Source organism: Mesoplodon bidens (genome assembly GCF_964165515.1).
Source record: "Mesoplodon bidens genome assembly, chromosome: 15".
NCBI classification, from domain to species: domain Eukaryota; kingdom Metazoa; phylum Chordata; class Mammalia; order Artiodactyla; family Ziphiidae; genus Mesoplodon; species Mesoplodon bidens.
In genome coordinates, this window is record NC_138171.1 from 51,001,264 (window position 1) to 51,028,225 (window position 26,962).

Sequence of the window (26,962 nt, forward strand, 5' to 3'; positions counted from 1 at the left end):
CCCCCATCCGATTCTTTCTCCAAGACTATCCTCTGCCAAAGTGCTGAGTAATTATCCTTTAGGAGCTACAATGGCTCCAAATTTTGATTAAACATTTTCCTGGCTTTTAAAATTCCAGGCCAGACTATTAGGCTGTGTTCTGCTATGGCATTACCCAGTGCAGTGATCGACTGAGGCAGACTTTGTCCCCCTCTTACTTTGCAGTTATTTCCTTGAGTATTTGGATCTGGATGAGAAGTATGACATTATTGATTTGCTCTGTTCCACACACCAACTGCCTCATCTGCAAGAGTAGGAATCTTTATGGCTTCAATAATTTCCCGGAGTGCAGAGAACAAGAACTCTTTATACTTTTGCTTGGCACTTTGCAATTCTGTAAATTTTTTATGGACTCTGAGGTTAAGTTTTGTCCTTTGTTCTCGGGCTCATTGGGATGTCTGCTTGTGCTCTAGGAAAGAACCTGACCCTTTTGTACCCAGTCATGTCGCACCCCATCTTTATCATCAGAGAGGGAAGGAGAGAAGAAGAGAGAAAGAGAAATAGAATAGAATTCTAGAGCTCTTTAAGTTCTATACTTCTTTTTACTTAAAAAAAAAAAAGCAGCTCAGAAAGGTTTAGTGACTTACCTAAAATAACCCTTATTTGTAGGAAATAATAAGTGGGAAGCACTCTTCTGCTTCTGGGGCCATCTTTGGTGCTTTTCACCAGTATTTTGTTTCTCTTCCCCCTGAGCACAAAATAGCGTTCTGCTTCTCTGTCTCCATAAGGCCCTTTGACGTGCAGAGGCCAATACAATGCACGTGGAAGTGAGCTGTGCCACTTCAGGTGGACGCCGTCAAGAGCATCAAGAGCCATGACCCATTGTGGCTTCCCCACCTCCAGATGGTGGAGGCTCCATCTACCTGCATCCCTAAATGAGCTCAAGCTCATCAAACAAGGAAAAGTCCAATTCATTAGGAAAATACTTAGATCTCTTCACAACTTGACCCTAAGCTTCCTTTCTAGCCTCAAATCTCCAAACCCTTTCCAGAGACACTCTTCTTCCACGTCATTAACCTCTTTCCCTGCGCACATTTATTAATTCTTTGTTTGCACAGTCATGCATTCAGCAAATGCTTATTGGGTTTCTGGAATGTTCAAAACATGCTGTGGACTTCAGTGTGTCAAACTATTGCATGTACTTCTTTATTCTTTTTTCAAGATCCAGATCAAAATCCTTTCCACTAGGAAGGCTTGTCTGACACCACTTTTTTCCAAAGCTATGTAGCCTCCTCTTTCTCTGGGTGTTGATGACATTTTGTAGGTCTTTCTTTTACCTACTGTGCATGTGGTACTACAATTACTGGTTTACATATTTATCTCCCTCACTAGACTGTGAACTCTTTGAGGGCAGGGATCACACCGCAGTCATCTCTGGAGTTCTAATGCCTGGCTCATAGTCTATGCTCAATAAATATCTAATGAGAGGAGGGATGGATGGTGATTCAATCTCACTATTCTGATTCTGCTTCCAACATCCCAGCATCTTAGCTCTCTAAGGGGGAAAATGGCACCCAGAGTCCCAGAAATCTGGTTGAGCTGGAAATTGGGGTGAGTGTTGGATTTCTAAACATACTGGCTGGGTTGGTGAGGATGGAGAGCTGTTTAACACCTCTGCACCTACCTGGATGAGAAGCAGCAGAGAGAGACCCCAAGGATGTGCTAATATGTCTGCATGGTAGAGGGCCACCCAAGACTGGCTTGTTTAGGGGAGCAAATGCCACTTAATGAGCAGGAATCACTCTCTTAGAGGCCCCAGAACATAATTATGCTAGTGGGGATGTCCTCCTTCTCTGCTTGTATTTCAAACATAATAAATCATGAACTACCCTCCTGAGCCCAAAGCTTGGATCCCAATGGTGGAGCATAATAAGACTCAGGCTGTACAGCAAGGCTTGTCATTTCTGCAACAACATCAGCACCATTGATCTTTGGAAGTAACCCCAAGTCAGCTGAGCCTTCAGACAGCCAACGTCCCTCACTTACCCTCCTCCCCACGCTTGTGTCTGCACAGATCCTGGGCTTTCTGTGTTGGTTTCCTCAACCACATTTGATATAATCCATATTTTCCACTTTAAATATTTATAGCAAACTTGGAGGGAAAACATTCTCTTTTCAACAGGCCTTCTAAGTTCATTCAACAGTGAAGGTCAGAGCAATGAATGCTCTGCAAAGGAATTTCTCTCCTGATTTTCAATCTACGGCAAGCAGAATGGAGAGCAGGAAACTGAGAATTCTTTTACCCAGTTTCACCCTCCATGCTCTCCACTACCAACCATCTGAAGGCTCCTGTTAAGCAGAAAAACAGCTGAGAAATCACCTTTTCATAGATTTATAGTATTTTTCAGATTATAAAAATGCATATCCCTTGCAACAATTTCAGGATATAGAAAAAGTATGTAGAAGAAAATAAAGGCCACCTTTAATCCACCACACAGAAATAATCATTATTAACAATTTGATGTCAAATCTTTTAGATCTTCTTCCAAAAAAAGGATTATATTACTTCTTACTAAAATGGGATTGTATTATGCAAACTATTTTGCAAACTTATTTTTTCTAATTATAATTATAGTGTGGAGATCTTTCTTGTGTGGGAGTGTGTGTATGTGTTTGTCTAATGCACATAAATTTTAATGGCTGTATAATATTCCATTGTAAAAAAGTACCAGAAATAAGTAATTAAGCAATCCCCTATCACTGGGCACTTAGGTTGTTTCCACTTATTCATTATTATTTAAAAAATAATTTAAAGATGTGGTGATTATCCCTCCACAGAAAGATGAGTGTTCTCCTCTTACAATTTCTTCCATATAAATTTCTTGATGTGAAACTGTTGTTTCAGGGGATATGGGTCTTTTAAAGACTTTGACTCACATTACCAAAAAAAAAAAAAAAGGAAAAGAAAGGACAAATTTGCTTTCACAAGCAGTGCATGACCCTGCCTATTTCCTTACAAACTTATCAGTTTTGTGTATAAGCCATCTTTATATTTTTGACAATCTGATGGCAGAAAAAAATGGTGATCACATTACTGTCATTTTTAATACATTTCATTTATATTAAGTTTAAATGTTCATTAAACACATTTTTTATGAATTTGTATATTAGGTATCTTGCTCATTTTTTCCCATTGGAGTAACTTGATATACTGCCATTTTAAATGTTAAAGATTGTATGCTGAAGGACTCTTCTTAATGTGTCTTTTGTCCTTTAACTTTGTTCTCCTTTGCTGTGCAGATTTTAACTTGTGTGTAATAAAGTCCATCAGCGTTTTTTCTTTCTTTCTTTTTTTTTTTTTTTTTTTTGCGGTACGCGGGCCTCTCACTGTTGTGGCCTCTCCCATTGCGGAGCACAGGCTCCGGACGTGCAAGCTCAGCGGCCATGGCTCACGGGCCCAGCCACTCCGCGGCATGTGGGATCTTCCCAAACCGGGTCATGAACCCGCATCCCCTGCATCGGCAGGCGGACTCTCAACCACTGCGCCACCAGGGAAGCCTTTTTCTTTTTTTAAAAATTTATTTTATTCAAGTATACTTGATTCACCTCTTCCACTGTACAGCAAAGTGATTCAGTTATACATATATATACATTCTTTTTCATATTCTTTTCCATTATGGTTTATCACAAGATATTAAATATAGTTCCCTGTACTATACAGTAGGACCTTGTTGTTTATCCACTCTATGTATAACACTATGCATCTGCTAATCCCAAACTCCCAACCCATCCTTCTCCCACTCCTCTTCCCTCCTGGCAACCACAAGTTTGTTCTCTGAGTCTGTGAGTCTGTTTCATAGATAAGTTCATTTGTGTAATATTTTAGATTCCACAAATAAGTGATATCATATGGTATTTGTCTTTTCTTTCTGACTTACTTCACTTAGTATGATAATCTCTAGTTGCATCCACATTACGCAAATGGCATTATTTCATTCTTTTTTATGGCTGAGTAGTAGTCCATTGTATATATGCACCACATCGTCTTTATCCATTCATCTGTTGATGGACATATCAGTGTTTTTTTCTTGATGGCTTCTGGCGTTGATTTCAAACTTTAAAAGGCCTTCCCAGCTCCCAAGACAATAGAACATTCACCTATATATTTCTATGGGAATTTTGTGGTTATTTGCTTATTTTTATATAAGTATTTAAACAATGTGAAATTTATTTTGGTATAAGGTATGAGGTAGGGATCTAACTTATTTTTTCCCATAAAGTTAATTCATTTTACAATTAACTCTTCCCTCTTATTTGAAATACTGATTTGAAATACAAATACTTACGGATTTGTGTTAGGTAGACACAATTTGTTAGAAGAAATCCTTTCACTGCTCTTCTTTTTTCAGAAAATCCTTGAATTGTTTTCAGTTTTTTATTCTTCCAGGTGAGCTTATTATTTTGTCAAGTAATAATAAAAATTCTGCTAATATTTTAATTAATATCACATAATGTTTATATAATTTGGGCTAAATTGGCATGTATCCAATACTGAAAACATAGATTCCATTTATTTATCTCTTATACCCTTCAATAAAGATTTGCAGTTTCACACAACATAGAATAACACATTTCTTATTAAATTTATATCTAGATATTTTATGTTTGTGCTCAGAATTTTATTATAATTTTATTATTAATTTTTACTGATCTATAGAAAAGCTACTGGGGATTTTAGAGTATATTTTATACCTGTAATTGTTTTTGAAGGTGGTTATTTGGTGGTTAAAACCATGTCATTGTACTTCATAGTTGCAATTGTATTACAAATAGACATAAATCATGCCAAGTCTTCTGGAAACCCCATTGGTATAAGAATGGTTGTGTGGCTTGGAAAGTTCACCAAGGATAGTTGTATTAATCATGGTTTTTATTTTCTGTATTTTATTATGCGTTGACATTTAGAGGGCTTGTTGACTTGACTTGGGAAAGACTGCCCCTCCCAGAGCTAGCTGATTCCTGGAGACAGCAAGCTGCTTTCCTGCGAGCACTTCTCATACGCAAACTACCCACCCTCCAACCGCCTCCTTTATTGCGTTCTTATACTTATGCCCATATTCTCCTGTCCTAATCACCCCACAGCCAGGTACTAGACAACTCAGGCCATGTTTTCCTCCTGCTCCGCTGCCTCCCGACCAACCCTGGTGCTACTCCATGTGGCCCTGCATAGGGTGGTAGACCCCCTGCTCTCGGGGACTGTGAGTAACAAACTATCTTTTCAATCTGTTCCATATGTTTCAATCTGTTCAATCTCCTGATATGTTGGCCTTGCCATACTTGAATAGTAAAAGATTTTACTGAATAGTCTGATACTGGAGCAAGATGCTAGGTTTTAGAGTCACACAGTCCTAGGGCTGCATTAAACTTCCTGGCTTGCTAGTGGGGTGACTTTAGACAAGTATCTCACTCCTCCAATACTCCAACTCTCTCCACAAGATGGAGGTTCTTGGAAACGGAATGACTCACTGAAGTTCACCCAGGCAGTTGGTGGCTGAACTGGGACTCAAACCCACTTGAGTTGGAACCCAGACCCATGCCCCTCTCACTAGGTTACATTGTACTTCATCTCACTGTGATGTGTGAGGGTCTTGCAGGGCTCAGCCACCTTTCTGAGTCCTTGATACCATCATCCACATCTAAGACAAGAGTCTAAGATGCAGAAGAGAAGGAGAAAATGCAGGGGCGTCTTTCCACTAGCTGAAGCCTACCATGCCCATTAATAGAGGGCCCTGGTAAGCTGGAGTCTTACTGATTGAGTGGGGCTACTCTGAGGTCAAGACATGCTTTACACGCCCAACACATCATGAGACACACCGGCAGCACCTTGAACAAACAGGGAGGCAATAGCAAGAGAGGTAGCCTGGATAAAACATTCACTCTATGGTAAAGGAGCACCTCCAAGGACCCAGAGCCTCGCCTCAGCTCTTGTGAAATGTACACAAAAGGAAGAACTGTTCAGGTTCTTCTTCTTTTTATGCACTTACTACTTATTCAGAGCTTACTTTCTGCTGAGACAATGCTAAGGAACTCATAATCACAAATTCACATGAACCTCACAACAGTCCTGTGAGGAAGAAACAGTCATCATCTCCATTTTACAGATTAGGAAACTAGGATTCAGAGAACAGAGTCTAACTCAAGTCATATATCTCAGAAGTGGCAGAGTCAGGATTTGAACCTAAGCTTGCCTGGCTTTTAAACACTTTGCTCTACTGTCTTTCTTCTGATGTTCTGGGTGCCCATTCACATCCTGGCACTGATATGTCAGCATGTGAATTGGCTATTTGTTGGTGATCTTATTGCTCCAATAATGAGTCGCTAATGAACATTCGTAACAGTGCGGGTGGCATGATCAGAAGTTTTACAGAGACTTCACGTTGCATGCATTTTATGCTTCAACTGTTACTGTCAGTTGCCTTCCTGCTTGTCAGGGTGGCTGCTGAGGTCTTGTGGTGTGTCCCATGATGCCCTGGGTAGGTAAAGCATGCCTTGACCTCCGAGCTGCCCCACTCCAATACATAAGAGCTGATGTTGCTTTTAAGGAGACATCTAACAACGTCCAATGAGTTCTGCAGATGAAATCCTCCCACACTCACACACCCCCTATAAAATAACTGAGAGAGGACACACACTGGATGTTGGCCAGTGAGGGAAAGACATGTTTGTGCAGAAATATGTTGGCAGACGATCTACAACTGAGTGTTCCTCTTTGGTATTTAGGCAGCAGGTGTTCACTGGGGTTCAGCTGGGGCCTTTCACTAGAAGAGCAACTCTCATCAGCCAGCTCAGTGCTGCCTCAGTTTACCCACTCACAGCCATTGTCTGTGGGAGGTGCTGAGGTCAGAAGAGCCGTCATGGGTCCAGATATTCCCAAATGCCAGCCCTACGAAGCTCCACTTCCCAAGCACTGAGTTGGCTGCCCCTACATGTCTAGAGCACATGGTCCTCCCTGGGAGGCTGCAGGAGTGGTACCTGGGACTAAGCAGGAACAGAAAATCCCTCTTCTGAAATGTTATGCATTAATGTGAGAACGACATCTGGCCTGGAAGCCAAGGACCCAAAGCCTTTGGTTGGTGTGTGACCTCAGGGAGCCCAGGGCTGCTTGGGGTGGGTGAGGCTTACTCATCATAGACATGGCCACAAAATCACATCCAAAAGGACATCGTTCTCTGCTACGAACACCAGGTCACGGAGCCTGCAGAGCATATGGTGAAACAGATTAAGAGGGCAAGAAAGATTTTCTGTGCCAAGACATCAGCCTAATTTACATGGGTTAGCACCTATGAATGAAGTCATTTCCTCTCAGTCAAAGGCTGAGGAGCTTGAAGAGCAGAGCAGGAACCAGGGCAAGATATCAGGAGAAGGGGCGAGTTACATCTCCCAGTGGGAGATTCCCTCCTCTGGGCTTGAGCCTTGGGGCTTCTGTTCTCTGCAGCCCTGAATTTCTGCCTAGTGACTGAAGTTTCCCTTAATCCTTCCCACACTTTTGTCTTTCCCAGCTAAGACTCGAGCAACCTAATAGAGTGTGACTGGGTCTTTCCCCTCTTTTTTTTATACCAGGAAGAGGTTTGTAGAGCTAGCTGGAGGAGACCTGATGAGAGTTTGGGGATTCACCTGCGGGGTCACTGATCACCTGCTATGTGCTAGCATAACTTAAGGCATTTTGCATATATTTTCTCACTTCATTCTCAGAGCAAACCTGTGAAGGAGGTATCATCCCCGTTTTCTAGCTCCAGGTCCTTTCAACTATGCTGAAGATGAGGATGATGCTAATAACAGTGGCAACTGGCACTGACCCCTGACGTTACGGCAGACACTATTGTAAAAGCTCTTCCTACTTTAATTCATTTAATCCTCACAACAACCTCATGAGTGTTAAAATTATGATGATTATTATGAGGTATCACTAGTGCCACTTTACCGATGAGGAAACCGAGGCACAGATGGGTTAAATACGGTCACACAGCTGGTAACTGGAAAAGGCAGGAGTCAAACTCAGGTGATTTACTTCAGGGATTTGCTAATTATTGCATACCGGCTGGCCACCTGTTTTTATAAATAAAGTTGACTGGGACACAGCCATGCCCATTTGTTTACTTACTGTCTGTGGCTACTTTCCTGTTATAACAGCAGAGTTGAGTAGTTGAAACAGAGATCATATGGCCTGCAAAACCTAAATACGTATCACATGGCCCTTTACAGAAAGTTTGCTGACCCCTGGTCTAGCACCAGAAGGAGATGGCACCTGGCACTCTCTGAGCAAGACGAATGCCACCTCCACCAGCATGTCTTTCCAAAGCCCAGGTTGGGTAACGGAAAACCTTCAGGCCTTGGTATCAAATACATCTGTGCCAAAATCCCCACTCTGATGTATTGTCTCGCAGCACCTTGAGTTCATCTGTAAACTTAAGGATGACCATTTCTTTCCTGGGGTTGGGGGGTGTCCCTGTGTGTGGAGGCCATTATACAAAATACCATAAAACAGTAGGTACACAACAAGTGCCCAGAAATCATCAATGGCGCAGGTGAAGTGGGAGACTCCCTTCACCTCCTCTGCATCCCAGAAGAATTGTCAGCTCCATCCTCCGCCATCCGTGGAGGAATAACACCTGTTATGCCACTGAAGTGCAAAACACTTCCTATCTATTTCACATTTGCAAGCTATCATCAATATGCTGCTTCAGCTTGGCAGATGCAAAGAGAATGCTCAGATCTCCAGCTCAGCCAGCTGCCCCCTGGTGGGCAAGGAGGAGGGGGTTAAGGAGAGTGAGGAGGGGGAGAGGGAGGGGGAGGCAGAGGAGGAAGAGTGAGGAAAGGACATGGAGCCAAGGCTCGGGGCCTCTGTCACCCCACTGACCTCCTCGGTGTCCTAGTGGCCCCACTTCCAACTTGAACAAAGGGCCTTTTAGAACATGAAGGTGGAGTTCCAAGACTCCCAGAGCTGATTGCTTCCAGAGAATGCTTTAATAATGGAAGCTCTGTACAGGAGAAAAAGACTGGAATCTGCCTTCAGCAAACTCTCTCTGGAACTGTTGGCGTGAGAGAAAACTGGGGGTGCCTTATCAGACTGACTTCCCTGAACAACTTCTCAGGGGCGCCCCCAGGAGCCCAGCACCACCAAACAGTAGTAGCCACCATTCATTGAGCACTTACCATTTAATACCACAATAACTCCATGATGAAGGTACTGCAATCTCTGCTTTACAAATGAGGATGCTGAGGCATGAAACATAGAAGATCCAGCACTGTGAGAGAACACAGTTCCATTGTTTCCAGTCCCCTAGTCTGGCAATTTGTTATAGCAGCCACAGAAAACTAACACAAGGGCTTCACACATGATCTGGCATGTGGTAGGCAAGGCCATTAAATCTCACCACACCCAACCAACTCAGATCAATTGGTAATGCCTGAAAGTACTGAGTCTGGACTCCTCAGGAAAGAAGAGTACAATTGATTAGTGATATCTGCCATAGGTAAGGAAACAAGGACCGTTGGCATGAATACTATGTATTTCTATTTCTTTTTTTTTTTTTTTTTTGCGGTATGCAGGCCTCTCACTGTTGTGGCCTCTCCCGTTGTGGAGCACAGGCTCCGGACGCACAGGCTTAGCGGCCATGGCTCACGGGCCCAGCCGCTCCGCGGCATATGGGATCCTCCCAGACCGGGGCACGAACCCGTATCCCCTGCATCGGCAGGCGGACTCTCAACCACTGCGCCACCAGGGAGGCCCCTCTATTTCTTATAAGAATGCACAATAGGGCTTCCCTGGTGGCTCAGTGGTTGAGAGTCCGCCTGCCGATGCAGGGGACACGGGTTCGTGCCTCGGTCCGGGAGGATCCCACATGCCGTGGAGCGGCTGGGCCCGTGGGCCACGGCCGCTGGGCCTGCGCGTCCGGAGCCTGTGCTCCGCAGCGGGAGAGGCCACAACAGTGAGAGGCCCGCGTACCGCAAAAAAAAAAAAAAAAAGTTGAGAGTTATATTTTATTCCACGGGAATTTTTAGGACTTCAAGCCTGGGAGGCAGGGTTTCAGAAAACTCTGAGAAACTGCTCTGAGGAGGTGAGGGGGGAGCCAGGTTATATAGACGTTTTGCAACAAAGGGCAGGTAGTCGAGAACATCAAAAGATTATTGTTAATTAAAGAAAACCAGATATCCCAAGTTAAAGAACTTAACACTTTCCTATCAATGGGAAGATGTAAGAGTCTGGGCTCACTGAAATCATGCCTTTGATATGCATCTCAGCTATCTGGGGTTAGTATCCTGTATTTTCACATCCTGAGTTTCTTTTTTTTTAAATAAATTTATTTATTTTTGGCTGTGTTGGGTCTTTGTTGCTGCTTGTGGGCTTTCTCTAGTTGCGGTGAGCAGGGGCTACTCTTCGTTGTGGTGTGCGGGCTTCTCATTGCAGTGGCTTCTCTTGTTGCAGAGCACAGGCTCTAGGCGTGCGGGCTTCAGTAGTTGTGGCTCACGGGCTCAGTAGTTGTGGCTCACGAGCTCTAGAGTGCAGGCTCAGTAATCGTGGCGCACAGGCTTAGTTGCTCTGCGGCATGTGGGATCTTCCCAGACCAGGGCTCGAACCCGTGTCCTCTGCATTGGTAGGCAGATTCTTAACCACTGTGCCACCAGGGAAGCCCACATCCTGAGTTTCTTCAGGGCTCACCATAGGGAGTGGCTACCATCTGATGGCTGCTAGATGGCAGGTATTCTTTCCCTCCTGAGTTCCCTCAGGACTCACCAGCTCACACTGGAGGGCTGCAATTGCTGATGACTGTGACATCGTTTGTTTACTGATATGGCAGGAAATATTCCATTTCTCAAATGTAATGTTTTGTGTCCAGACTTAGTCAGCTTCTTCTGGTATTTGTTCTCAGAATACTCATTCTTTCGTCACATTGATCACAAATGTAATTATAATGCTTTTTGTATAATTAACTGATTGACATTACATCCCCTTGCTAAATTGTAACCATCATGAAGGCAGGGACAAAGTTTATTTCCTCCTTTGCTGTATCCTCCAGAATCCAGCATGCAGATGTTCAATAAATAGTGGAATTATTTAGGACTTTTGGGGTTGCAAGCAACAGAAACTCACTATATTATTTAGAATATAACTTCAGCTGCTGTACCAGAGAGCCAGAGTACCAGAGCCTCAATAAAACAAAAATTTCTTTCTCTGACATGTAATAGTCTTGGTGTAAGCATTCCTGGGCTGACATGGCAGCTCCATGATGTTACATACCCAGGCTCTTTTGGTCTTGTTGCTCTACCAACCCCTTGAGTGCTGCCCTCATCTTTATGATGCAAGGGAGCTTACGGCCACATCAACATTCCTGTAAGCAGGAAGGGAGAAAAGCAAAATGGGCAGGCAAAGATGTATCCCTTTTGTTCAGGGATACAACCCAGAAGTTACAAGCTTTCTGCTTGCATCCATTGGCCAGAGCGTTGTCATGTCATCACCCAGTTGTAAGGAGGCAGGCAGAAATATGGTCTTTAATTTGGGAGGCCACATGGACAGCCAAAAATCAGGGGTCATAAAGAGTAAGGACAGAATGAATATTAGGAGAAAATTATCACGACCTTGAACAAGGGTGGGCAATTTATTGCTTCACATAATCCCTAAAACATGGTTAATAATCAAACCTCATGAAAGGCAAGGACACTCCGGGCCTCAGAACAAGGAGAACTAGTACAGATTCTCCCTCTATCTTCAATTCAGCTCTCTTTGCCCGTCACCTCTTTCTCAATGTGATAGCTCCTGAATTATACATCTTAACAATGCTCACAGTTGGAAAGAGACTGGTTCTCTATATCAACTCCTGGGAAGTCCAATGCCCACTTTGTTTTTTTTTTTTTTTTTTTTCGCGGTACGCGGGCCTCTCACTGTTGTGGCCTCTCCCGTTGCAGAGCACAGGCTCCGGACACACAGGCTCAGCGGCCATGGCTCACGGGCCCAGCCGCAACGCGGCATGTGGGATCTTCCCGGACCGGGGCACGAGCCCGTGTCCCCTGCATCGGCAGGTGGACTCTCAACCACTGCACCACCAGGGAAGCCCCCAATGCCCACTTTGAATTAAGCAATTGTGGTCAAGGAGACAGGGTGCTATAAGAACATTCTACTAAAACTAAGTGGGTAAACATAGATGCCTCCTACATGACGTAAAGACAGATAAAGTAAATGAATAAGTGACTTTGCACGTCCTTACCTATCATCTTGTATTTCTGGCTGATAATCATGTGTCAATACCTTGAAGGCTAAAGCCTCCATGTGATACCATTCCTATTTCCCCAAATGCTGAAATCATTCCGTGAACATTTGCTGAAGCAGAGTCAAAGAATCAACACTTGACATTAATGTCAGACAATACCGTAAAAATGATCAGTGGACTAAATACATAGTGAGGCACAAGAGTGGGAAAACTTAGCAACTGTGCAATGGAAAAGGTAACAGTGCACTTGGAAAAGCCCCAAGGCTGTGGTTGCTGAGTTTGTTCTTTGTGTCCAGCTGATAGGAGGTCCTCGGGGTACAATAAGGGCAGCACGCGCTAATTGAGGCCAGAAATCATGTTCATCACCAGACTGTTTCTGTTATCCTTTAAATCTAAATGAGACCCAGTGGGGTAAGTTTGGAACATGATTATCAGGGATTTTGCAAGGTGGCTTATTAACATAATTCTCCTAATTAGGAACCAAAGAAGCTCTTGTTGAAAATTTTCCACTAAATATTACAGGACCATAATTCCTGCATCATTAGGTGCCTAGCTCTGAATTCTAATTGTAAACCTTCCCCTATGATCTGTGAAGGGCTCAGTTCTAGAGGGATTTCTTTCATTTAATAAACAGTTATTGAGCTCCTACCTGTTTAGTACTGGGTTAGGTGTTGAACATACAGAGACAAGAGATAGTCCCTGACCTCAGGAAGCTCACAGTCTAATAGGTGGGACAGAGAAAATAGACAGGTAATTGCAATTCAAAGGATATATGGTGTGTGTGCATGTAAGGGTATGGGGGGAGAGAGAGAGGGAGGGAGGGAGGGAGGGAAAGAGAGAGAGAATATGAATATGAAAAAGATATTTTGGAAAAACCTGACAGCTTCTCAGCTTGGTGGAGGGAACTGAGGTGGGGAACAAGGGTCAGGGAAAGCTTTCTGAACTAGGCAATCCATTAGCTATTTTGACGATCATTATGTGCAAATAAGAAGAAAGGTATTTCTGGTTGGGGAACAACACATACAAAGGCCTAGAGACATGAAGGACAATATCAGGTCCAGGGATTTGCAGGTAGGCAGTTCAGCAAGTCCAGAACTTAGAGCAAAACAAGAAGTGGAGACAGACATGTCTGTATTGGTGGGTGAGGGTCAGATCACTATGCACCTTGGAAATCATGGTAAGGAAGTGTTTTCAAGGGCTAAGAGGGAGAGTGAGAGGTGGATAATGAGCAAAAACACTTTATGTATGATGCCTAGAGGGTTATCCTCCCAGCAAGGCCCCTTCCTCTCACTCTGAAAACCTGTCAATCCTCCCTCCCATCCCCACCATCCTAACATGGCTGTCGTCCACAGCACTGGTTACAATTTGGCCTCACAGTTGGTTGGTTTGGAGGAAGATCACCTGATTCAAGCCAGACCAATCTGGCATCAGAAATGTTCTAAAGTTGGGTGTAAAATGCTATATACATTTTAGGGGAACCAAACAGTCCTTAACTTTTCTCAGGTTATCAGAGGATTCCTCCAACCTCTCATTTACTGAGGCCCAAACTAGGGGGTGGGGGTGGGGGTGGGAGTAGGGTTGAGGAGCCACACAGCAAGGCACCTAGGCCCACCATTTTGCAACTTGCTTGAGCCAAAAGGAGAATGGTTTTATAAAGCATAAACTACTCCCGTGCCCTCTGCTCCAAATTTTTCTTCTGGCCTTTTCATTATTTCAGACCCAAGCCCACCTCGCTTATTTCTGTCTGACATGATACAGTGCCTATCTTGTGAGACATGGTGAAATGGACTATAATAAATACATTGCTTAAACAAGGAAAGTTGACAGGAATATAAATACAGGGCATGATACATAAAGCCCCACGCATCCCAATGGCCTCATTTATTAAAATATTGCCATGCTAAACTTACAAAGAGTGCTGTGCACGTCTCTACATGGGTTCTCATAAAATACCACTTACTCTATTGCTGACGTCCAAACCCTCCCCAGTTTCACTATGGGGGGGGAACTTTCTCTATGTAAACCTCAAGTCTCACTAGAATCCACCAGGGACTCAGCATTTAGATGTGTTCAGGGTAGGCTTTAGATTTGGATTAAAGTGAAGATATGAAGCTCTGGTCAAGGTTAGAATGAAAGTTAAATGGGAATTTCTAGAGGAATCGTGGTCTCTGGGTCATTCCCATCACTAGCCACTCATCTAATCAATCCTGAGCCAGACCCCAAATCAACAACGTTCACTTATCTAATTAATAGTTAATGAACATCTGCTATGTTCTGAGTGTGGCAGGACAGAATGAATTGGCCACAGCCCTTGCCTTTTAAGGACTCACACTAGAATGAGGGAACTAAATACACAAATATATAGTTTTGACACGTTGTGATAAGTGGTGTAAGTGATTGGAAAGGCAAATAACCATAACATTTGAGAGTCTATGATGAGCCAGGCACGGTGCTGTCTTTATGCTACCATCTTGTATTTACATATGTATCTCCACTTTACAGTTATGGAAAATGAAGCTCACAGAGGGGAAGGGACTTGTCTGAGTCAAACAGTGAGAGATGTTTTTAATTGAAATATAGTTGATTTACAATGCATTAATTTCTGCTGTACAGCAACATGATTCAGTTTTATGTGTGTATATATATTTTTTCATATTCTTTTCCATTATGGTTTATTACAGTATATTGAGTATAGTTCTCTGCTACACAGTAGGACCTTATTGTTTATCCATTCTATATGTAATAGTTTACATCTGCTAACCCCAAACTCCCAATCCATCCCTCCCCCCACTGCCCCTCCCCTTTGGCAACAATAAGTTTGTTCTCTATATCTCTGAGTTTGTTTCTGTTTCATAGATAGTTTCACTTGTGTCATATTTTAGATTCCACATATGTGATATCACATATTTGTCTTTCTCTTTCTGACTTACTTCACTTAGTATGATAATCTCTAGTTCCATCCATGTTGCTTCAAATGGCATGATTTCATCCTTTTTTATGGCTGAGTAGTATTCCATTGTATATATGTACCACATTTCCTTTACCCATTCATCTGTCTATGGACATTTAGGTTGTTTCTATGTCTTGGCTATTGTAAATAGTGCTGCTGTGAACATAGGGGTGCATGTATCATTTTGAATTATAGTTTTGTCTGGATATATGCCCAGGAGTGGGATTGCTGGATCATATGGTAATTCTATTTTTAGTTTTTTGAGGAACCTCCATAGTGTTCTCCATAGTGGCTGCACCAACTTACATTCCCACCAACAGTGTAGGAGGGTTCCCTTTTCTCCACACCCTCTCCAATATTTGTTATTTGTAGACTTTTTAATGATGGCCATTCTGGCTGGTGTGAGGTGATACCTCATTGTAGTTTTTTTTTTTTTTTTTTTGCGGTACGCAGGCCTCTCACTGTTGTGGCCTCTCCTGTTGCAGAGCACAGGCTCCAGATGCGCAGGCTCAGCAGCCATGGCTCATGGGCCCAGCCGCTCCGTGGCATGTGGGATCTTCCCAGACCGGGGCACGAACCCGTGTCCCCTGCATCGGCAGGCAGACTCTCAACCATTGCGCCACCAGGGAAGCCCTAGAATTAAAAATTCTTAACCAAAACAAACAAAACCCTCATGTCATATGTCAGTTATCATTGAACTCTGTTGCTACTCTTGTTCTCTCCCTCTCTTCCTGCTTGGAATACGGGATTTACCTGTGCCGGAAATGGCTGTTGGAAATCTTCACTGTATACCGTGTCCCCCTCCCTCCATGCACATAATCAATGAATTAAGTTTCCTCTTCCTAGCAGCCCTCAGTTACTCACCCTAATTGGTCATTAAAAGGCATGCTCCGGGGGTCCCTGGGCTCATATGTTCATTGACTGCACACCCACTTCATGGGGAAGTCCCCAGTTCCCCAAGTGCGAGCAGACTCTGCTCCCTCCTGCGCCCACAGTGCATTCTGGGAGCCTTCAGAGGAGAGAAGGTTGGCAGGTGGTGCATCTGATCAATTAATTAGGAGCATATTGAGAGGTTTGACTCCAAGCCTAGCTAATCGCATAATTAAATCTCCACCCATCCTCCATCCCAGTTCCCATTTCAAAAGGCTCTCCCAGCCTGCCATCCTGCCTGTTGCTGGGGAGATATGAGCCCTGCTCTGGTCTGTCCACGGCCGGGGCAGCCCCTCCCCCTCCGCCTGCTGCTCGTTTCTGAGACTGAAAAAATGGACTAGGAGAATGTTTTTGAGCACCTGGGAATGAAAGTGGACCAACTTCCTCAAAAGGTTGTGTGAGGATTGCAGAAAATAATAGTGAAAAGGAGCTTTTGCAAGGGGAAAGACCTCAACCTGTTTCAATAAGCAAAGCCTGTCGATCTAGTCCTCGGAGGTCGTTGTGCCAGACATGGCTTGTTCTCCCTCTCCTGCCCACATCTGTTCTCCTCCACTTTACATAGAAACCCTGCTTTTGTTCATGGCATCCACGCATGCAACCAAAATAAAATGTCTTTCCCAGGCTCTCTTGAGTGAGGAGCGGCCCCAGAACAGTGAGATGTTGGGAGTAGACATCAGAGAGAGTGACCCTGTACAAATAATAAGGAGGAGCCATAGAGGAGGGAGCTTTTGCCTCAGGTCCTTCACCTCCTTTTTGCTCTCTTGATGATAGATGCAATGCTTGGCAGTGGAGCAACCATTTTGCAGCCACGAAGAAAAAATGCCAACCTCTAAGGACTGAGATGAAAAACGGAAGGAGTCTGGGTGTCTAATGGCGCTGTAAACAGCCATAACAGCCGGGGCTGCCTCTCAGGATTTGTTGCTATGTGAGACTATAAAGTTCTATTTGGTAAAAACCACTGTGGGCAGCTATTACCTGCATCTGAACAAACTCCTGACTGATTCAGATGCTGACATTAGCCTAATGTATAGTAGTAACAGTAGCGAGAATAACAAAATACAATGAGCATATGCTATAGACAGGATTGTCAGGAGGACTGAATGAGATAAAGTGGTTAAAACTCTTAGTACAATGACAGGCACATGGCAAACATTCATGTACTTTGGTTTTTATTAGAATTTGAGGTTGAGAGGGTTTATAAGATTTATCAAGAAGTCTTTGATAAAGACTTACCAAGAAGTTGGAAGAGAAACCAATACCAAGATTTGGGAACCACAAAAGAAGTGATTACACTGATCTCATGCTCAGGAACTTTCCCCATTAGCCAGTGTCCTGGACCTGCCTCTGACAAGATGTGTGAGCTCAGGCAAATTACTTAAGCTCTTGGAATCTCAGTTTCCTCTTCTGCAAAATGGGGAAATTATGAGGATTAAATAAGATATGCCCGTTGGTTAGCACTTGTGGTTAATTCCATCTGGAGGTGGGCAGGAATCTCAAAGGAAGAGAATGTCTCAGGGCATTGAGGAAGGTAGCAAGACAACCTCCCAGTCTTCAGCAAAGGTGTTTTCCAGCAGACCCCATGGAAAGCAAGAGGAGGCGCTCAACATATTCCTCGCTTTGATAAAAATCTCTCAGAGAGGCAGTAAACTACCGAATCCTTGTTTCAGCTAAATCAAACATACTGCAGATCCCACTGGCATTTAATACTGATAGTATAGCCCCCAGGAATAACAAGTGAAAGTAATTAAGTTTAAGGATTGCAACGAACCCAATACGCTTGATTGCAGTGTGTTTGCCTAATTATTTTCCTTTTGTTGTGTGTGCGTGGTATAACTAAGGCCTATTTGTTAAAAAAAAAAAAAAGCACTAATTTTAACATGCAATAGGAAAAGTTGCATCTGCAGCACCTTTCTGAAGGGCTCACTCGAAACCCTAAGTGAGGAGAAAGTAGCTTGGTTTGTCAAAGTGGCAAAGGAGGGATGATGTAATGCTCAGGTCTCTAAACTGCAGGACAAAACCAACTTTCCCAGCAGCAGAGGAGGAAGCCAAGGAGGCCCAAGCTTCTAGGGGCCCCCATCTTCTCCTCACCAAGGTAAAGGAAAAACAGAGGTGTGTAGAGGCTAGAGGCATACCCTGGGGGAAGAAATGGTAAGGTCTGATTGTGGTCCTCAGGCACTGAGTCTGCTCTGCTCACCTGGAGAGATGCCCCAGTGGTAGATGAAACATCGGCCTCAATGCCCCAACACCTCGCTGTATTCAGGCTCTTTGCCATATGACTTTCACTTCTTTCCATTAAAAAGACAGAATATATTTCCCTACCCCTTGACTTTGAGTCCAACACGTGACTTGCTTTGGCTAACAGAATAATGTGGAAGTGACAGGCTGCCAGCTACAAGCCTAGGGCTTAAGAGACCTTAAACATTTCTATTTACCATCTTGTGTTTCTGCCATTGCCATGTGACCATGCTTGGACGAGCCTGCTGGTCCCAGGTGGAGAAGGAGAGACACATGGCAGACGCACTGAGTCAAGCCCAGCCTAGATCAGCTGGACCCCAGCCAAGCCACAAATATGAAAGCTAAATAAATGCTTAGTGCTGATTTATTTATTAAGTGCCACTGGGATTTTGGGTTTTTTTTTTTGAGCATTAAAAATAGTAATTTTATTTTTGCAATGACTGTGTAACTAAAAACGATGGTATTTAAGAGCAAATATTGATATTTTACACAGCTATTTTTAAAAGCTAAGGGTTTCCCTAAAATATAGAGAAAAATTAAATCTTGTCTTTCTGAAAGGCTGATACACTCAACAAACTAAAATACTCCTATAAAGAGCAGCTTTATAATATCTATTAGAAACATTATTCTACCAAGACACTTCAGAACCAAATCTCAGTAATCTTCAGGGAAGATAGTAACACTGATTCCTGGATCATCATGATCATCATTGTCAAGTTCTTTATTATTTTCTTCAGTAATATATTTGCCACATGCTTTTTCTGGGTTTCTTTTTTTCTTGTGAGTATATGATGAGTTATTTTTCTCTCTGATTTTCTCTTTGGGATATGAGGTCATAGAAATAGTTTCTTTTCCCAAAGCATGTTGTAGGCAATTGTAAAACCTTTCAATTCTCTTCTTGTTTTCCTCCATTTTTTGATTTGCTATCTTTATCAGGAAGTTGATATATTCCTCTGTCACCATCAGTTTTCCTTTATGGGTTAATGGAACTTCTAAGCCATGTGTGCTCCGGACAGCCAACATAGTCTTTCCTCTCTTTCCCACTGTTATGCCGGAGTTCCTGAAACCAGAATCTATTGCCACTGAATGCAGAATCTGTGCATCCTGCAACTGTCGACACTGCACATGAAGAACAAGTGGTTCAAATTTCAAAATGGCATCGCCATTCGCTTTCTTTAGGCTTACAATCACATCATCTTTCACACAGGGTTTGTGTGTAACCAGTAGCCAGCAACAGTTTTGTTTCTGAACCTCAGAACCATTTATATCCCGGTCTAGGAGGATGATGCGGCCAGCGCAGGAACTGGTGGTGAAAAACTGTTCTCGCCCATTTAGGAGCTGCACAAGCTCTACCACATCCTCGTCCACACTGCCTTTCCGGCTGAGGTCCGCTTTGCTCAGACACTGCGCCTTCCATCTTCTGAACTCTGAGCTACGATCCATGCGACGAGGGAGTCAGGATCTGTACTTTCACGTTAGCCTCGCTTTTTCCTGGGGGCAGCCATATTGAAGCCAGTGGTGGCCGGAAAGGGATTTTGGTTTTTTTAATGGAGTATAAGGGCTTTGGTGTAACAATGAAAACCTTGAAATGCTTTGAGAATTTTGTGACAATAAGCAATTTTCTGGGAAACAGTTTCCCGGGTTTCAGGGGATTCTGAAAACTGTGTCCGATTCAAGGGAAATTAGAAACCACCTGAAACAGTTAACCACACCTCCCTGTACCCAACCACAAGCTGAAAACTCCCAAGGCCTTCTTGGCTCTTCTTCTCTCTAACAGCCACTGTCTTCTCCCAGCTCCACATTCGGTGGCATCACATTAGTAACTTCAAATGGGCCATGGTGGGAGTATTTATACCATATACATTGGTGAAAGCTACCAACCAGGGTTTTTCCCCCCAGAGAGCCAGCTTAGCATACCCGGGCCTCAGGCAATCTGTTGATCAAGTCATCTTGCCGTTTTGGCAGCAGCAGTGTCTCTTGGAAGTAGCCCCTTCCTCCTCATCCTTGATTCCACTGTCCTTGCACCGGGGGTAGCCTGGAGCTGCAGAGCATATGTCAGAGTCAAATGACCTGTGTTCAAATCCCAGCTCTGCTACTTAGCTGTTGTCTGATCCTAGTTAGTTCCTGAAACATTTAATCCTCATTCTCCACATGTGTAAAATGGAAATAAGCAAACAGTATTTAACTCTTAGGGTTACTAGGAGAGTTCAGTGAGATAATTCAGGCAAAGCAGGCAGCACTGCTTACGACACCTCCTAACCACATAAGAAGTGACAGCTATCGTTACTTGGTTCATGCTCACACCGTCTTTTGCCGTGTTTATTTGCAACGCCTTCCAAGTGACTTCTCACTTGTTGGTCTTGCCCTCTTTCACTCCATTCTCCCCAAAGCAGACAGAGAAAACTTTCAAAAACACAAATATGATTGTGTCACTCCTTGCTCAAAATCTTCCAGTCACTCCCCTTTGCCTTCAGGAGACAGCCCCAATTAACAAACAGGGAACTTGGAGCTTGGAGAGGTTAAGAAATTTGTTCAAGGTCATAGAAGCAGTAAATAACATGGGATTGGAATCCAGGCTCTGGATCTCCATGTTCTGCCCTCTTAACCACTATGCTATACTGAGGCTGAAAGGATAGTGGTTAGGAGGGATAGTTGGATGAACAGATGGAATAACAAAAGGAGAGAAAGATTGGGGGATGGATGGAAGTCTAGAAAGGATGGCAGATTCTGGAATGAAAGGATGGATGGGTGGATGGATGGATGGATGGAAGAGTAGAAGATAGAAGGATAAAGATAGAAGGATGAATGGACTGAAGGATGGAAGAATGTAGGGATTCTCCTAAGTTGCTTTCTCTCCTTCCCTCTGGCCTGGCCTTTCCTAGCAAGGCCTTCTCTCCATGGACACCTACCTGGGACATCTACTGAGAATGTAGCAAGTCCTGTGAACCCTTCCACTTCCTGGCTCCTAGTTCTCTTTTCCTTCTGCCAGCTCAATTCATCCCTAAACAAGTCTCCCTTGGTGATCAGTTTCCAGTGAACTAACCACTTCTGTCTTCTTCCAGAAGCTCAGGCTTTCCCATGACCAGGGACCAAATTTATCTTAATAGTTAGTATACACTAGGCACTTACTGTATGCTAGATATATAACTATCTCATTTAATCTTCACGATTCCCTTACAAGGTAGGTACTGTTATTTTCTCCATTCCATGAAGATTAAGAAACAGAGTCACAGAGACCTGAAATAATTTGCCTAAAGTTGCACCACTACAAAGTGGTAGATCCAGGATTAAACTCAGGCAATTAGACCCCAGGGCCCATACTCATAATGACTGCACTATGCTGCTATGTCTCCTTAGCTACCTCAGCTGTTAGCTCCATTCTCCATATTTGGATGGACAAGCTCTTATCAGTCCATGAGGGCAAGATTCACATTGTCTCTTGTGACCTTACCTAAGGCATTTCTCAGACATCTGCCAATTTACACAGTCATAAACAGCTACTGAGTACAGGTTACAGAATATACCACCATTACCAAACCAGAGCAATATGGGCCAAAGACACCTCCCATATGGGATTAAAGGGCCTCTGACATCTTGCCTGAGAAAAACACTCCTGTAGGAGGCATGGCCTAGGTGGGACAAAAGACCCATAGTGGTTTCAGAATCTGACAAGCCTGGATTCTAGCCCCTACCTGCCATTCAGTTAAACTGTGTGACCTTGGGCAGCTTACATTTCTGAGTGTTCATTTTCTTACCTGCAAAACAGGGAAAATAATAGCAGCTAGTATGAATAGTTGTAAGAATTAAATAAGTTAATGTGTACAAAAGGCTTGACATGATAAAAAATACACAAATGACAGCTCTCGTGCTGGTGGTTGTCATATTCTGACTGCAACTTCTCTCTGGGCAGATAATCTGCCTGGAAATTTTCTAAACTGTGGTAGATTGTAGAATAATACCTCTCTACCACTAAGACACATGATACAGTATAAACACTACCTGCGAAGAAAGGCTTTGTTTCTTCAATGTGTGTTTTTTAAACAAAGTGAAAAAGCTTAATCAACTTTGACCAAAGGTCCAAGGCCCTCACGTCCCTGCTCGTTTTCTCATCCCCAAAGGCCTCACCTCTTGGCAGAGAATCTGTTGGATGAGCTCCTCTTCTGGCTTGATTATCTTTCCCTGGTTCACTGACAGGGTTCAATGCAATTTAATTTCATTGGGAGGAAGTGGTTCAGAAATCAAGGTCATTTAATTTCTGAAAGGCAAGTAAAGGGTTGCCTTTCGTAGGTGATCTTTCTGCCATTTTTCCCCTTAAAACGAAAAGTACAGTGGTTAATACAATGGCTTCAAGGTCATGTTAGAGCACCTTTGCAAATAAGGGAAGAATTCTTCATACACGATTTTAATTAGGTCGAGTACAACTAATTCTTCCTTTGCTACTTATTCCATTTCCTTTCCTTTCTGTAATTACTGCCAGTGTAACGCTCCTCACACACACAAATGGAGCTGAGGAAAGCCGTGCGATTATCCTTTATTTCTCCTTCATGCAAGAAGGGTGGGTTTTATCCACTGCCTTCAGTCTTTGTAAATCTGAGGACTATAGTCCTAACAGCCTTATACACGTGAGTGTCAGCATCATTATAAGAAGAGAGGGGGTTTCAAATGTGATGCTAACACCGTGGCACACAGGTCTCCCCTCCACCTGGTCTACAGAAAATGATTAGGCATCAGCACAAAGAAAATGAACGCGTGTGCATGTTGTCAATCCATAAACATGTATCCCCTGCCTGTCAAGGGCTTAGAAGGGTGTTAGTACATGGGATTCAGGGTTGTAAAGGAGACTAAGGAGCTTAGTCAGGTTTGGTGAGACTGACAATTAGCAGGTACAATAAATCAGCAATACACTGCTTGGTTCTAGAATGGCAAAGGCACTGTGTGCAGCGGTGGTGATAGGGGTGCAGGGAGGCAACCAGAAGGCTCCACAGAGGAGGTGAGGCTTGAGTTGATGGCACAAATAGGATTCAGATCATTCACTCATTTATATATTTTCTGAGTGCCTAATATATGCCAGGCATTGTATAAGTACTGTCCTCACTTCAGTCCTGAGGAGCAGGTGCTATCCTTACACCCATTTTACAGATAAGGAAACTAAGGCTCAGATTCATTAAGCAAAGTGCTCAGAGACACATTAGACTGGCAGACCTGGGATTCAAACCCAGGTTTCTCTGACTCCAGACTCCAAGACAAAAAGGGAGAGAAGAATGAAACTCATTGGGAAGAGAGAGATCATACAGGTTGTCTGGACAGGGAAAAAAGCTGGAACAGAACTTTTAAGCTCCCATAAGCCAGGTTCTGTGGTAAATGTGTCACCTCAGACATCTGTAACACCATTTTATTTTTAGCATAGTGCTTTTCAGTACCTGTTATTTTCTTGCTTTGATTGTTTTTTTATCAGTCTCCTCCTCTCTCTAGAATGTGAACTTCAAGACAGGAAGGCCATATCTCACTTGATTACTGCAGACTACTTGGTACCTAGTTCCCTGACTGGCACATAGTAGGTGATCAACAAGTATGTGTGGAATGACATTTCCAGGAGCCAAGGGGAGGAGGTGCTACATTGCAAACTTCAACAAGGTACTTTGCATTCCTGTCTGGTGCCCCACTGTATCACCAGCACCTAGGACAGCACCCACAGCAGAAGGCAGCTACTCAAGGACTGTTGAATGAAGGAGAGACGGAGGGAGGGAGAGACAGAAGGAGAGGAAGAAGAAAAAGAAGGAGCAGGAGGGAGAGAGGGAGGGAGGGAGGATCAGCCTAGAGCAAGACACATAAAGTTAGTAGAAAACAGATTCAAGTTCAGCTAAATTGTTACTCCCCCTCACTGACAGACAAAGCCACCTTGCTAGAGACTGAGTCAAAGCAAACTCACTGCTCTGAATCCATTCTCACAGAGACCCAAATGCCTGGCTGGCCCACATCCCTGAGGACTATCCTCTGTGCATACCATCCTCACCTGACCCAAAAGGGAGAGTGCCCTCTGGACCTTGCAGATCTCACCACCAACTTGGATTCTCTTTTCATTAATTTGTGTTTTCCTAAGGAATATTTATTCATGTAGTTTCTGTTTAGGCAGTTATTGAAATTATGTCTAATTATGTAATGATGGTAAATAAGAATAATCACCTAGTTGCAACATGCTCTGCTTCTATTATGGGTAAGAATTTTATGCAATTTACTAAGAAATTTTCTAAGGTAGGAATGCTAATTAGGAAGAAGAGATGGTCATTTTGAATACATGTTGAGTTATCACTATCCCTACCTAACTGTTATGCAGGAAAGATCCTATATCTTTTTTTATCCAGCCCTAGGGCTGTACTCTTTGAATATTAATACCACAATTACTATTAATAATAGCTACTCTTAACTCAGCATTTACAATGTGTCAGATCGACTTTAAATACAAATTAAAATTCAACGCAAACTTATGTGCCTTCAAAGACCAAGAAAGTACAGTAAATGACTGAAGCAGGGTGGGTTGGGGATCAACAGGGAGCAGTGGGGCCTGCTGGGAACTGCAGCTTGCTTGCCCTGAAGGAGACAGCCAACACTCAGCTTCAGCTGGGTATTGCCATTTGGAGATGTGGGAATGGTGATGCCAATTCTTCTGACCTTTCAGGAGAAGCCAGAAATATGGATTTTCATGTGAAATTCCTAGATTTTTCAACTACTGTGTGTGCCAACAGTCTGTGTGCTGCCCATTTATAATCCCTCAACCTCAGGCATTTTCCATCCGAAGCTTCTGGAAGCAGGGGCTGTGTCGACTTTGTTGATTGTGGCATGGGAGAAGGGAAGGAAAAACTGCATTGAGCTAACGTGGAGGCTGTAAGAGACCGTTTCTCATTTTTATTTAAAATCTCATGGAGGTAATTTCAGAGAACAATGAAATATCAGAAGTCTGGTCAGAGAGGAGAGGCGGGTAAAAGGGATGGATATAATTACTGGCAGCACTGATAAGGAGAGCCAGAAACAGACAAGCCAGAGGCATGAAGTCCTTCTCCAAGGTCCGTACATGCCCCTGGGGCTGGCCAAGGCAGGGATCTGCACAGAAGGGGTGCCAGGCTGCCCAAGTCAAAGCCCCCAGGACCAATAGGGACAAAAAGAGGCTGATCCTGGCTCTTAAGTAACAGGGGGAAGAGGGCATCCATGGTCTTCCCACCTCTGTTTAACTGTCATAACTCAGGGAAGTCTTACGTTCACGCTCCAGTAGCTTGATATTCCCTCCCCATTATAGCCTTAGACTTCCCCTTTGTGACATCCATTATGCATGTGGTTATCTGTTTATATCAGATCCACTTTCCCTCATGAATATGAGAGTAGGGATTTTATCTGTCCTGTTTATCACTATATCTTTAGGACCCACAGAGCTTGACACATAGTAGGGGATCAACAAATAATGACTTAAAAATGAACAAGTGAATGAATAGTTGTTTGACCTTAGGCATGGGTTACTTAATTGCACGGGTTCGTCAATAACGTGAAACAGGGAGAATAATAGTGCCTCTTAGAATCACTGTCTTCTTTGTGCTAGTACCCACAGACAATTTACACACTGTGTGTTTCATCTGCCTTCCACAACAGGCATATTAGATCAGCAGGCTTTTTATCCCAAATCTGTACTAAGGAAACCCAGGCTTACAGCAGCTAAATGACTTGCCCAAAGTCACACAGCTAGGAAGTGACACTATGGAGATTCCAGTCTGAGTCTTCCTGAATCTTTATCTTCTTCCCCACAGGAATTTAGAAAGTGAGAATGTCATTTTAGCAAACTGGTGGGAGCCAAAGCAAACCTCATAAAGAGATGCATTTGTTCTGGTCTTGAATCTGGTCTGGTCCTTGAATGAGGATCTAAAACGCAGAGGAAACAGGGAAAGCATTCGAGGTGGAAGGAATGACTTGGGCAAAAGCCTAAAACTATCAAGTCCCTTCAAGGACTGGTGGGTGATCACTTTAGATAAAGGGGGGTCCTGAGTGAGGCTGAAACCACCTTGTGAAAACTCTGAATTCACTCATCCTCTCAACAATTATTTAGTGAGTGCCTGACTCGGTGCAGCACCGTGCCGGGTGATGGAGGGAAGGAGCCACGCACCCTGGCTTCCTGTCCCCACGGAGCTCACAGTCTGGCGCTCGGCTACGCTGACTCCATAGCACTGCGGCAAGGACCAAATGAAGAAGTAGGCAAGAAATTACTTTGAAGAGCTAAGCTTTGCTATTTAAATTCTCTCCTCTGTTCTGCTATGTCCGTTAGATGCTTCGTTGCGATTAAGTGAAAACTCCAGTTCAAACTGGCTTTCGCAAAAAGAGACTTCATTGACTCTGGTAAGAGGAAAGTGGGAGAGTAATATGACCCTGCTGGTTTCAGGGGCTTTATCAAGAAAGCAGAACAAGTTCACCACGATTCTCTTCTCACCTCTCCTCTGTGTGAGGGCTTCATTCTCAGCCAGCCTGGCTCCTCTCAGCAGCTCAAGACCTCATACCTCACTTTCACATCCCACTGAGTTGAAGCTTCTCTTTCCCAGTAGCGGAACCTGAGTTCAACTCTCAT

General features: G+C 43.6%; 1 protein-coding gene across 1 annotated transcript; it reads right to left on the reverse strand.

Annotated features, from left to right (window-relative positions):
* Positions 1-18,804: 18,804 nt before the first annotated feature.
* On the reverse strand, positions 18,805-19,876 carry LOC308628887 (tRNA wybutosine-synthesizing protein 3 homolog). Its single transcript, XM_081256242.1, has one exon. It carries the CDS (start codon positions 19,801-19,803, stop codon positions 19,015-19,017), a length of 789 nt encoding a protein of 262 aa, XP_081112368.1. The 5' UTR covers positions 19,804-19,876; the 3' UTR covers positions 18,805-19,014.
* Between the last annotated feature and the right edge of the window lie 7,086 nt (positions 19,877-26,962).